General features: G+C 34.6%; 1 protein-coding gene across 5 annotated transcripts in view; it reads right to left on the bottom strand.

Moving 5' to 3' along the window:
- LOC116588466 (laminin subunit alpha-2) overlaps window positions 1-13,013 on the bottom strand; it is a 640,912-nt gene that overhangs the window by 282,168 nt on the left and 345,731 nt on the right. For all 5 annotated transcript variants that reach the window (XM_032339558.1, XM_032339559.1, XM_032339557.1 and 2 more), the window contains exons 14-15: window positions 11,673-11,884; window positions 2,729-2,840 (exon numbers count right to left, since the gene is read on the bottom strand). In XM_032339558.1, the coding sequence (XP_032195449.1) occupies window positions 2,729-2,840; window positions 11,673-11,884 (324 nt within the window). The remainder of the gene's footprint in view (window positions 1-2,728; window positions 2,841-11,672; window positions 11,885-13,013) is intronic.

Raw genomic sequence — 13,013 nt, forward strand, 5'->3', positions numbered from 1 at the left:
GCTCCTTTCCACTCCCTCCTCATACACTTCCAGCTTCTTCTACGAAGCTGACTTTCTCATTCTTCAACACTCAGATTATATATTTCCACTTCAGAGAGCCTCTCCTGACAACCTTTCTTAAAGTAGCCCTTCTTATCTACTCCTCTAACACCCTTCCTTAGTAGTTGTATCAAGATACCTTGTGAATTTTCTTCATGGCATTTATTATATTTATTTAAATTTGTTCTCTGGCATGTTATCTAGCCACCACTCAAGGTAATGTCCTTGAGGGCAGGGACCATATCTGTATTATTCATCACCTTATCATTCATATCAAGGGTCTTGATGGTATCAAAATATATGATTATCAGTATCAGTTAAAAAATATATTAACACTTCCATGACATAGTTAATATTATTCCCATCTTATAGAAAAGAAAGCTAAGATTTGAATTAAAGTACTTCTTTTTCAGTATCTCATTTTGCTTTGATTTGCTCACCTGTCTCACCTGTGAAATAAAATGAATTATGATGGTACCAGGAAAGTCAGAAAATATTTGAAAGATTAAACTGTGGAGTGATTTATGAGAAGTTGGGTAGAAATGAGAAAACAAGATTTTGAATCAACATTTTGGCCCCAAATAAAGTAAAAGAGAATGATACCATAACGAGAGGTTTGACCTGTTTTTTGGCAACCAAGAATTATGACATTCTAGTCTTTGTAGTTTACTTAGCTCTTAAGTGGTTTGTGGATATTGGTGATAGCAAAGCTAGTGTGACTGGCCTTATGAACTCAATAAAAAGCAAATAAAATCAGGAAAGGATAGGAATGAATAATAGCAAGTCTAAAAATTGGACCTTTTGATGAGGAAAGGAAGGAATTGTTAGTGGAAAAAATGAAAAAGAGAGAAATCCTGGAGTTCCAGAATTCATTTTCTCCTGATTCAACTAAATTCCTTTATGGGCTTCCAAACACCTTTATTTATCAAACAATTATTGTGTAAGAATCACAGGAAGCTTTCACTTTCCCTCCTCTGTTTCTTTGACTCTTTCATGCTTCTCTCTTTCTACCTAATTGTTACCATTAATTTAGCATCCAATTTGAGGTTTTTGCACGCAGGGATACTTTCAGTGACACTGCGCTGTACCGGAACTGCTCATCTCTTTGAATGATTATTACACTTACGTTCTGTACCACTTACCGGTCCTTTAATTATCTAGTGCTGAGATCCAATTTTTCATAGGTGTTTGTTCTGGTTCTCTAAATAGATGGTTAGTTCTCTAAGGACAGGGATTATGATGTAACCTTCCAGATAATCCCCTCAGCATCTAGTACAGAATTTACTAAAGATTCACAATAAATACCTTTGAAGAGAGGAACGAATAAGCAAAAAACATAGCCAACTGAACAATTCTAATATTCAGTTTTATATCAATGGACGTTTGGCACTCATAAAGATGAAGAAGAGTACACGGAATAATGAATCTAGGAATAAGTATTAAAGGAAGAATAGAATCAAGGTATTTATTATTCCAATTGAAATAGGAACTTAAAGGTTCAAAGGGAGCTTTCTGGCTTGAATAAAAACTGGTAGGCTCTTAATAAAAGAATATGTTTCATCAAATACAGCATGTATTTTAAATGTAAAATCAAATTTAGGTTGACAGAACAAATTTATTTCCACAGTTATTTTTCTCTTCTTTAGATGAATTTTGTAAAATCAAGTATGTCAATGAATTTCATTTAGTTTTATTTCTAGATAGGTGAATCCGAGCCTCGTTAAAAAAAACACATTTGTCATGAATATGACTCTAAATCCTGTATATCCTCTAAAGGCATGCATTATTTTAGAGCACAAAAGAACTAACAGAGCAATGCCTAGAGTATTTCTATAAATGGTTTAATGGGATAGTGTGTTGAAGTGGAACATCTTGGTACACTCAAATGATTCCTTAAAGACACCATTTTTAAAGAATTTAAGCTTCTATTTATCTGCAAGCCATGTCCTCTATCAGAAAAATTTTTTGACCAGGTTTTAAGTAAAGCCAATTTCAAACTACTGAAAAAAAATACATATAAGTATAGGAAAATGATTACTTTAAAATGACACATTGTGGTATTAAATAAGAAATGTTAATCTTACTACAAAACTAGAATATTGGGGCAGCAACAAATATCTCAAATTTCAGGTGTTAAGCAAATCAAAGCCATGTAGGAAAATTTCCAGATCAAAGTATTTCTTCCATATATTATATTCTTGGCATTTTAAATATAGCATCCTTCAATTGCTTACAGTTTGATGTTCTTAGAAATAAAGTAGAGAAGGAGTGTGACACACAAGATTAAAAACTGGAGGCAAGGGGAAAAACAGTGCGAATTCCTGGTAAGTATGGAGATAGAAATGAAGGGAAATTATTTTGAAATATTAAATATGATTCTGCTATCATTCATCTTATTTTATCAACCAATTAAATAGGAAATAAACACTCAGGAAAAGATCAGATTTTCAGCTGTCGTAAGGTAAAAATATCCAAAACAGAAACATCATTTCAAGATGACATAATGTGAGCAGTACTCGATTTGAAAGCCATGATTTTTGGCAGACACTCAAGTTTCTTCTTTAAGGAAAACACTATCATTTATTTGTGCAATCACTGATGAAACAGCTAAACTACTTATAAAACAGTGTATTGAAAGCAATGTGCGAGGAACTTGGAATGCGTTGAGAATTTATTCCTGCAAACTTACTTCGCAAGAGGAGCCCGTGTATCCAGGAGGACACTGACAAACTTCCACAGCTGTGGCGAGGCTTCCGTCAGTAGGATAGGGCACCGCAGATTCAAGGCCCACCGAGCCTAACCTATAGTGGGAAGGAAAAGAGACGGTACATAGCTTGAGGACTCCTAGAGAAATAAGAATGAAAACATAGGTAAACTGTTTGTGTTGAGAAAGACAGCCCAAAAATATCCATAACTTGAAGCTCTGGTCATTCCTTAAGTCTGTCCAGTGCAAAGTGCTTGCCAGCACTCCCACTCTCAAATGCTGAAAAGGTACAAGAATATTCCTGCTTACGTCTTGAGTTCTGGAAGGTAAGATGGAAGAAAAGAAGGAAGCTAGTCTGACTTCTTTTTTCTCAGAAACAAATCTGCATACTGATAGTTAAAGTTTCTTTAAAAAAAAAAAAATTAGTCACCATACAGTACATCATTAGTTTTTGATGTAGTGTTCCAAGATTCTCGTTTGCATACAACTGGAGCACTGGGTGTTATATGCAAAGTGAAACTTTCACGTGCTATTTTTCTTAAATTTGTTTTTGGCCTCAACTAAAGGCATTGTTCTCTGTATCTGTGGGTTTCATTTCATCAGCACTTCTGTATAATCCAGTGATTTTAGCAGAGTGATTTGGAGTCACTCATTATTTTGGGGAAAAGCTGGTTTGGCCAAATTGAAAAATGTCATTATATTTGCATTTTATTTATATATGTGGCATTTATGTACACTATGTGTATATGTACTTCCCATATATATTTCCTTCCAAAAATATGAAAACTTAATATGAACTAAAAATTTAAATAAATGTTATTGTTGTCTTATTGGCTTTTTTCCATTTCTTTTTCATAAAAGAAATTTTAAAAGCTTCATTATTAACAACACAGACTCAGGAGTCAGACAGACCAAGACTCATATCCTGTCTCTGACATTTACCAGTCCTGTAGCCTAGAAAAAATTATTAATTTCTCTAGGTCTCAGTATTCTCTGCTATGTAGTGAAGATTATATAAGAGTTCATACATCATAAACTTGATATAGAAATTAAATGAAATACAATGAATATATAATGAATTAATATAAAGTTCTTGATTTAACATATAACACATAGTAGGTGATTATTAAATAGTAGGCATTTTATTAACACTATTCTTGTTGACTGTTGAGAGGGTATAGAAAATATCTACAGGAGTACTATAAGAAATACTATTTGAATCTCCAAATCTAGCTTTTTGCCATTTTAATACATTAAAACAAATTTTAAGTAAACTTCAAGGGTACAAAATTAATTGATGGCTATTGACTAGTGATAAGTATTATTTCTTAAAATGATTGATAACCTCCCCTAACACAACATTATGTGCCTTCTTTTAACCGTAAGAAAGATGTAACCAACTCTTGCATTTTCATTTGCTTTCCAAAAGAGTGGTGGTAGATTTTTATTAATCAGTGATTCATGTTTATCAAGGAACTTCAGAGATTTGGAAATCTATGCTGTAATCAATCCAGACAACAAAGCTAATAGGCTCATTTAATGAATCTTCAAAAGTAACAACCTTTAACCAAATTATAAACTTTTCAGCTAATAAATTTCTAAAAATATTACTGTTTTGGGGCACCTGGCTGACTCAGTCAATAGAGCATGAGATTCTTAATCTCAGGGTTGTGACTTCAAGCCCCACATTGGGCATGGAGTCTACTTAAAATTAAAAAAAAAAAAATACATTAAAATGATTATTGTGTTTACTCTCACTTTACTAATACCAGACAGTTGATGGTACCTTGGAATGTGTATGACCTCAGACATAACCAAGAAGTTGAAAAGAAAAATCAAGGCAATTGGATGGAATCTTCTTGGGTGCTGAGTACTAACTGGTATCTACTAAAGGTAAGAGACTTATCTTTAGCCACAGATTAATTCATTGAACACTACTTCTTCAATGCTTTCTTCTTTGGGGGTATAATCTGGACAACCTAGTAGGAGGTCCTAAAATGTTAAGTGTTAAAAATCACTCTTTTACAATACTCAGGTTATGTAGAGATTTTTGGGAAAATCCCTAAATGGTCATTTTCTAAGCACCACCAAGTAAACTTGTACAAGAAGTATCACAGGCAATTCTTCTTTGTTTTTTTCCACTGGGGTGAAATTCATATAACATAAAATTAACCATTTTAACATGTTCATTTAGTACATTCATAGTGTTGTATACCTATAACCTTCATTTGGTTCCAAGCATTTTCACTGGCCCATGGGAAAACCCTATACCTATTAAGCAGTCACTTTCTATTCTGGCCTTTCTGGTAGAAAGGTAACCCTGGTAAACCACAAGTCTGCTTTCTGTCTCCATGGATTTAACATGGATAATTCTGGATATTTCATATAATTGGAGTCATACAATGCATGACCTTTTGTGTCTGGCTTCTCTCTGTTAGTATGTTTTCAAAGTTCATCCTTGTTGTAGCATGTATCAGGGTATCATTCCTTTTTATGGCTGAGTAATATTCTACTGTATAAGTACTACTCAACATATGGTTTGAATTACTAAGGAGAGTACTCGCTTGTGTCAACATGAGCTTATGAGCTACTTCTCATAAAGACCCTGTTAGATCATCTGTATACCTCACCAGATCATCTCAATACATGCTCAATACATTTTTGTTTGTTGGATGAATGGATAGATGGATAGTTGATAGATGGATAGATGAATGGGTAGGTTAATGAATAGGTGAATGGAATGTAGTTGTTTTATAAATACTTACATACTCCCAAATAAATGATAGACTAAAGCCTAATATCAACCCTTCAGATAAATAAAGTCAGAGAAGTAAAAGACAAATTACTCATTTGATCTGGCAAAAATAAATAAATAAATAGAAAAATGTTAGAGTTAGAACTTGAGGTCAGAGGTCAGAACACAACAGAACAAATTGTGACATCTTATTGCCTGCAATTAATGGACTGTCACAAGATTCACTGAGATTTCTGATCACTTTAATTTCAGAATTAGATGATTTCAGGATTGCTATACTAGTTTACTATCACATAAAGTACTGCCACAATTTTCTAAACAGTAGACTGGTCAATTGTATATACAGTCCTAGGATTTTCAATATAAAATTGAGTATTGGAATGTTTTAAAATAGAAAAGTGACTAATAGATTACTTTAAGGGAGAATTTAAAATATAACAGAACAAAAACAAAAATATTTCCAATGAATTGCCAAATTTCATTTGTCTTTTGAACAACAGATGTTCCTCTCCTTAATCTGTGTAACCATTTTGAGCTATGAGAAATTTCAACATTCAAACATCTTTCCCAGCAATATCCCACATTAGCATTCACTGAGCAGACCCAACGTTCATCAGGTTCTGCTGTTGGTAAATGGGATTTTAATGTGTTTAACAGTTTTAAGTGTTACTCATAAAGAAGGCTGCAGGTTTTTTTCCCCCTTCAATATGGACATGTTCTTTTCTTGATACTAGGCTGCATTCATTTAAATACATAATGCTGGTAGGAATAAGGTACTAAATTTTAGAAGTGCATGGACTATCAGAGATTTGTCAACTTAGTCACATGCTTTAGTTGGCTCTTTCCCTTTATTCTTATGACTTGGAAATATGGATAAAATGATGAAGAGAAAAGACACAATTATATAAGCTTGTACTGAAAATATTAGAATCATATCAGAAACATTATCCTCTTACTGACCTAAAAATCATTCTCAGTATTTTTGTTTCACTTTATTTCCACCAGAGTTAGATAGGTTAAGCTTTACTAATATAATAGTAACAATAATATATAAAACAAATTATTCTTTGAAGCAATAAGAACTATGAAACTATGATCATAAAATTCTTTTAAATAATTTTTTCCTATATATTTTTTTCTATTAAAGCCATCCATTTAATTCTACTTAAATAAATGTAACTTTGGGTGAGCCACCAGAGGAAAATTTTATTGCTGTTTCAGGTGCTTTATTCCATTTCATTTCTGTCAAAACCTAAGATGATGACTCAGAACTTCCCATAGTCTCTACCTTGTGGAAGTTCCATCAAGCACCACTCAGGGGGAACTGATAAATATTACTCCACTCCTTAAAAGGCAAAGAACCATTTAGTGGCCCAGGCAATATCTGAGTGGGCCATCTGAACAAGACCTAGACATTCCTACCATCATTTTTAGCTCCCCATCAAGTAAGGGAAATAACTGACAGGATTGGATCCCACTGAAGCCATTCACAGACATTATGTTAAATGATAATATGATAATTCATCTCTTCCTTCTTAGCTCTACCAGTATGTACTGTGCATAGTTCTAATGTACTATTTATTGTACTACCGTAAATGCACATGTCTGCTTTCCATTCTGGAGTATGCCTTTTCTTAATTCAGTGATCATTTATCCACCATCATATCCTCTTTGCTTAGCTTAGAACAACCAAATCATAATAATTACTGCTTACTGAGTGTCTGCCATAACGGGGCTTGACAGACATCTCATTTAACTATGAGCGAATGCAGTGTGGTAATTGTGTTATTGTCTCCATTTACAAATGAAGAATCCGAGACTCAGAGAAGGGTTGTGTCTAAGGTAACACAGTTAACCAAGAGTGCAGCACAGAATCAAACCCAAGCATGACTATAAAACCAATGAGCATCTTGTGATCCTACATTGTCTCCCAACATATTGCTAAATAGTGTGTCAGGTGTTTTTGGTACATGATTTTCTCACCTAGCCTTCAATCTTGAAAGTTAGACATTGCTTCTGCTATTATACAGAGGAGGAGACTGAGACTTAGATATATATAAAAGGCACTGAGTAAATGCTGGCATGCTGGCAGACTGACTGAATCCAATATTTACAAAATTGATTTGGCTGGTAGTCCAAGACAATAGCAGGGAAACACAGGTGGGTTTAAACCCTTTACCAAGAGCCCAACACCTAGTGAGTTGCATAATTTTTTTTTATTTTAATGGCTTTATCAGTATAATTTCCTCAAAAAATGATACCTGTATCATTAATTTCAAAAGGTAGATGTGTACTATGTATCTATCAACACTATTACTATAATTATCAAGAGGCTCCTTTATTTATAAGAGTTTTTCTAGATTATTTATTACATAAATTCTGTGTAATGTTTTTGGTACAACCCCCCAACACACATTTACTCATATGAAGTCATATGAAGATATCTTGCCTTGAAACAATTCTGAATTCACTTTCAAACAATAAAAACACATAAAGTGTATCATGATAAAGTTATGATGGGGGTTCAATTATGCTGTGGTAACAACTCCATATTCTTAGTGTCTTAACAGAAAACAAAAAGTTTACTCGTGCAAAATCCTCCACAGTTCTGAGTGAGTGATGGTTAAGGGCGGCTGACCTCTATATGCTGTCAATATTTCAGGTAATTTTTATCTTCTGGTAGGTGGATAAGCTCCAGAGAGTCTCATACTAGCAATTCAATGCTTTTCTTGTGTGTATGTCGGGGGCAGAGGGAGGAAGGCTGCAGGCGGAACTCACTCCCACTCACGTACCATTGTCTAACCCAAGTCATATGACCATATCCACCCTCAGAGATTAGGGAAATATAATACTACGAAAGGAGTTGTTTGGATCTGGGTATTTACCCAAGGAAAATAAAAACACTAATTTAAAAAGATGTAAAAATCCTATGTTTATTACAGCATTATTTACTACAGTCAATATATGCAAACAAACTACGTGTCTAACAACAGATGAATGGATAAAGAAGATGTGGTAATAGATACACAATGGAATACTACTCAGCCATAACAAATAATGGGATCTTACCATTTGTTACAGCATAGGAAGCCCAACGGGATATTATGCTAAATGAAAAAAGTCAGACAGAGAAAGATAAATACCATATAATCTCACTTATATGTGGAATCTGCAACACAGAGCAAAGGGACAAATCAACAATTGACAACAACAAAGATGGAAACTGGCTCATAAATACAGAGCACCAATAGGTGATTGCCAGAGTGGAGGGAAGTAGGGGATAGGCGAAGTAAGTGAAGGGAACTGACGTACAAACTTCTGGTTATAACTTCAATAGGTCATGGGGATGAAAAGTATAGCATCAGGAATATGGCTAATATTATGGCAATAACTTTGTATGGTGAGAGATGGTAACTACGCTTAATGTGAACATTTTGTAATGTATATCATTGCTGAATCACTATGTCATACAACTGAAACTAATGATAATATATGTCAACTACACTTCAATGAAGATTTTAAAAGTAGATAAGTAAATAATAAAATAAAATAAAAAGGGAGGGGACTGGAAATTCTGATGAATTGAACTAATGTCTGCCATAAAGTAAAAGAAAAGAAAAAAAACCACAGAGCTAACACCTGAGATATTTAAGAAAAGCTGAACAGATTCCTTGGCTTGAGTTAAATATCAAGGGTGCTACTAAAGCTAACGTTTAGACAATTTAGAGGAGAAAGACGTATGATTTGGTTAGGTTAATTTCTATTTCTAACAGAAAGATGAAATTTTTCTGTTTTTATTTTCATCTTACCAATGAGGGCAAGGAGAAAGAAATCAATTAATTTTATTGTATGAGCCTCTCAGCATTCTGGAAAAGAATGACAGTAAAAATTGTCACCATTTTGGAGCTATCACTGTATGCTTTATTCTCCATGTCTCCAAAGTCTTAATGGTACTTGGAGAAAATGGTACTGCTTGCAGTGACTAAGGTCAGATAGAAATGCTTACAATTTGTGCGCCCATTCACCATTAGCAAAATGCTTTTGCAGCCCTCTAATTCTATTCTCCTGGTGACCTTTGGAAGTTGGCAAGGCAATTGTCCTCCTCTGTATTTCACAGACGAGGTGATTGAAATTCAAAGAGGTCAAAGCTACACTTATGTTTACAACTATTAAATAGCTGAATTGAAAACAGAAGTCAAAATCCTGACCCTCAGGCTAGTTCTCCTTCAACTATTCATCTGCATCTAACCACACAGCTGGAGGAAGGGAAGTCCCCTGTGCTGAGAACTACCAGGGAAATAAATCTTCCTTAAATATCACAAAAACAACAAGTTTTGTGGGGATGGCTTCAATTTACTTGTGCTTACATACAAACTGGATGCTAGGTCTGAAGCCTACTGTGCAAGACAAGTTGAAATCAATTCAAGTGATGTTTCACAAATATGACTCAATCCACTTGGAGATCAAAGAGAAACAAAATACAACAAGTTCACGGAGTGGGGATTTAGGCTGACTGTTTACCTGAAATGGGTAGGCATTTCAAATCTGACTTTGGGTTTTCCTTCTAGAAGGACAGTGCTCTAAGTAACGTAGGCTGCAGAAAGCAGCCACCTACTTGGATTAGCTCCAGTGTTGTTCCGGTACCCTTGCTCTGTGAACATGCCACTCATATACTTCGCAAGGCATCCAATGAAGCTGATGATTTTGATTGGTAGACACTGAAATTACCTGATATAAATCAGGAGGAAATGCCTTTGGATTAACTAGTCTGAGAAGCAAGGCTGACAAAAATAAATAAGCCCCCTAGCTGCTTTTTGTCAATTTGGTTGTCATTCACATTGAAAGCCAGAGGACTCATCTCTCTGTACTGTTTAAACATCATGACAATCTCTATTTACTAAATGGGAGAAAACATAATTAATTCCTAAGTGCTGCTTCACATCTTCATGGCATTTTAACCCAGCTTCCAGCAGAATTGCCTATGCAAAAGAGGTACACTGTTTGACAATAGTTCTGTTTATGAATCTGCAGTCCTCTCCTTTGGGAGATGTTAATGATGATTACACTTAGTTGAAATGGTACAAGTGAAAGACAAACTAGGCAGCAGCATGAGCAAATGATGGGAGTGGGGAAGCATCAGTATTAAAAACAAAAAACAAAAAACATACCCTCCTGTAGGTAAACCAGTATTGGAGACATTCCTTTGATTCTAATTATGTCATGTTGTCAGTTTCGGGTTATGTTTCATCATCTAACTCAATCTCATCTGGGGGGAAGTTGGCATCCTATCTTGTGTGTATTCAGGAAAATAGATCATTCAGACATAGTTGAAGTTCACAGTTCATTGGATAAATACATCACTGTTTTTAAAATGAAAAGCATAGCAGCCTACAGTTAGTCAGATATGAGCATGTTTGGTTCCAGTCAGAAGTTCTCTCTTTAAAGAAAAGAATGGAAAACAACCAATTCCAGTTAATGAGCACTTTCCATAATTACCACATATAATTTTCACAACGACCCTGAAAGGTAGACACTATAATCTCCACTTTACACTTGAAGGAACCAAGTTTCCGCAAGGACCAATCACTTGCCAAAGGTCACACATTAAATAAGCAATTGAGCTTACTGAATTCCTAGTTAGGTTGGCTCTAAAGCTCATACTTGTTCCTTTACTTCACACAGCCATCCCAGCCTTTTATAAAGAGACTTGTGATTATTTAGAGGAAAGTGTTGAGATTTCTTATTACAAAGTATATACTATTAAGCTAGATACATGTTAATCAATTCCTGGAAGAAAATACTTTACAAACTACTTTCTGAATATGACTACCCTGGAGTTATACGTCTTTAGTTTCCCACAATCTGAGTCATCATAATGGAGATTTTAATTTCCAGCATAGAATTTCTCAGAATGTGGATTATTTTTCATCACACTCTCTGGCCAGACTGTGAAGGAATTGTCAATACTAGAAAAGACACATTCCAAAAACACATTCCTTCTGTGTATTTCAATTTTAAAGTTTTACTAGAAACGCCTTTCAGAAAACTAGTGCTCGACTCTTATCTACTATCTGAAGAAAACCTACAGTCTTCAAAGTCACTCTTTTACCGAAGGCCTGTTTGGTCTAAATTAGGAATTGCGCCAACACTGGGAGATGTAGTTCTTGAGTTTACCTGAAGATGGCATCCATCCCAAGGCTGTACGTGATTTGTATGAGGACTCTCTTCAAATTCGCAAGCACTGTCATCAACTCTCTTCTATTGACTGGGGAATTTGTGCCATGAATGGTAAACAATTCTTCTTTAAGTGACAGTATATGAATATGTTCTTCATACGGTTGCAGATACACCTCATCTTGGGCTGTGCTAATTCTCAAGTCATTTCCCTAAAGGGAAAAATAAAGTACAAAAGGGCAAAAGTGTAAAAGGTTTAAAGGGTAAAGAGTATGCATATTTGGATTTGTCATTTAGTGACTTATCCTCAGTAGATTTTTAATTCCAGGCTGGATTTCCTTTCATTCAGCATATTTCTGGCATACTTGAAAGTAAGAGAAGGCAAATTAACTGTTAGCCTTAACCAGATGAAGGACTAAGTATAAGATTTGTTATGCATGACCTTGCTTCCACCATTAACTGAAAGATTCTTGGCAACTCATATATAAACGTGTGATTACAAATACTTTGATTTTACGCAAGTGCACAGTAACTGCATATTTCAAGTATATTATTTTTTATGGTGAATGTGGGTTGTATAGAAAAATAGGGAAGAAAACTTACCACAGTGTAGTGTCATAAGCTTTCATTTGAAATAATTTTTCTCTATGGGAAAACAAAAACAAACCTGAAAAGCTCTGGACTCTAGTGTTCCCAAGAATATAACGCATCCTTACAGGGAATGTACGGACTGACCTATGACATTTAGGTTATCCTTCTTCTCTGAGTTCACTTATATTAATAATATAGAACTTCACAACATTTTACATTTAGAGAATCCCTTTTATCTTGAAGGAATCCCTAGACACACTTTCAGCATTCTGAAATTGTCCATGGCCCCCAAATCCTGAAAGCAGTTCTCCTATGTCTTTCTTATCTAAATTAAGAGTTTTGAAGTCAAGATTTAACTATACCTAAATAAACAGTTTCTTTCTCCATTTGCTTCTGCCTAATATAAACAAAGAAGTGGATTATAAAATCTATTTGGAAGCAAGGAAAAATGAAAAAAATTGAACTATGTAAATCAGCATTTGGCTAAACACTTGATCATACTTCTAATCTTGGGAATATGGTCAGCATGTTTTTATTTTAAATTCTAAGTCTGGTCTGAGGGTCTACTTTATCATTGGAACCTAATGAATATGCTCAGTCTTTTAGATATATCTCAGGGTGAAACATAACATGGGCATAAAATAATTTCCCAAGATAAAATATTCCCTATGTCACATGTAAATTAATGTCAAAACCAATCAGGTAAGGAATAACTTAAGACTGTGAAACAGCTGAACATAAATGATCTGC

Source organism: Mustela erminea, chromosome 4 (assembly GCF_009829155.1).
Source record: "Mustela erminea isolate mMusErm1 chromosome 4, mMusErm1.Pri, whole genome shotgun sequence".
NCBI lineage: Eukaryota > Metazoa > Chordata > Mammalia > Carnivora > Mustelidae > Mustela > Mustela erminea.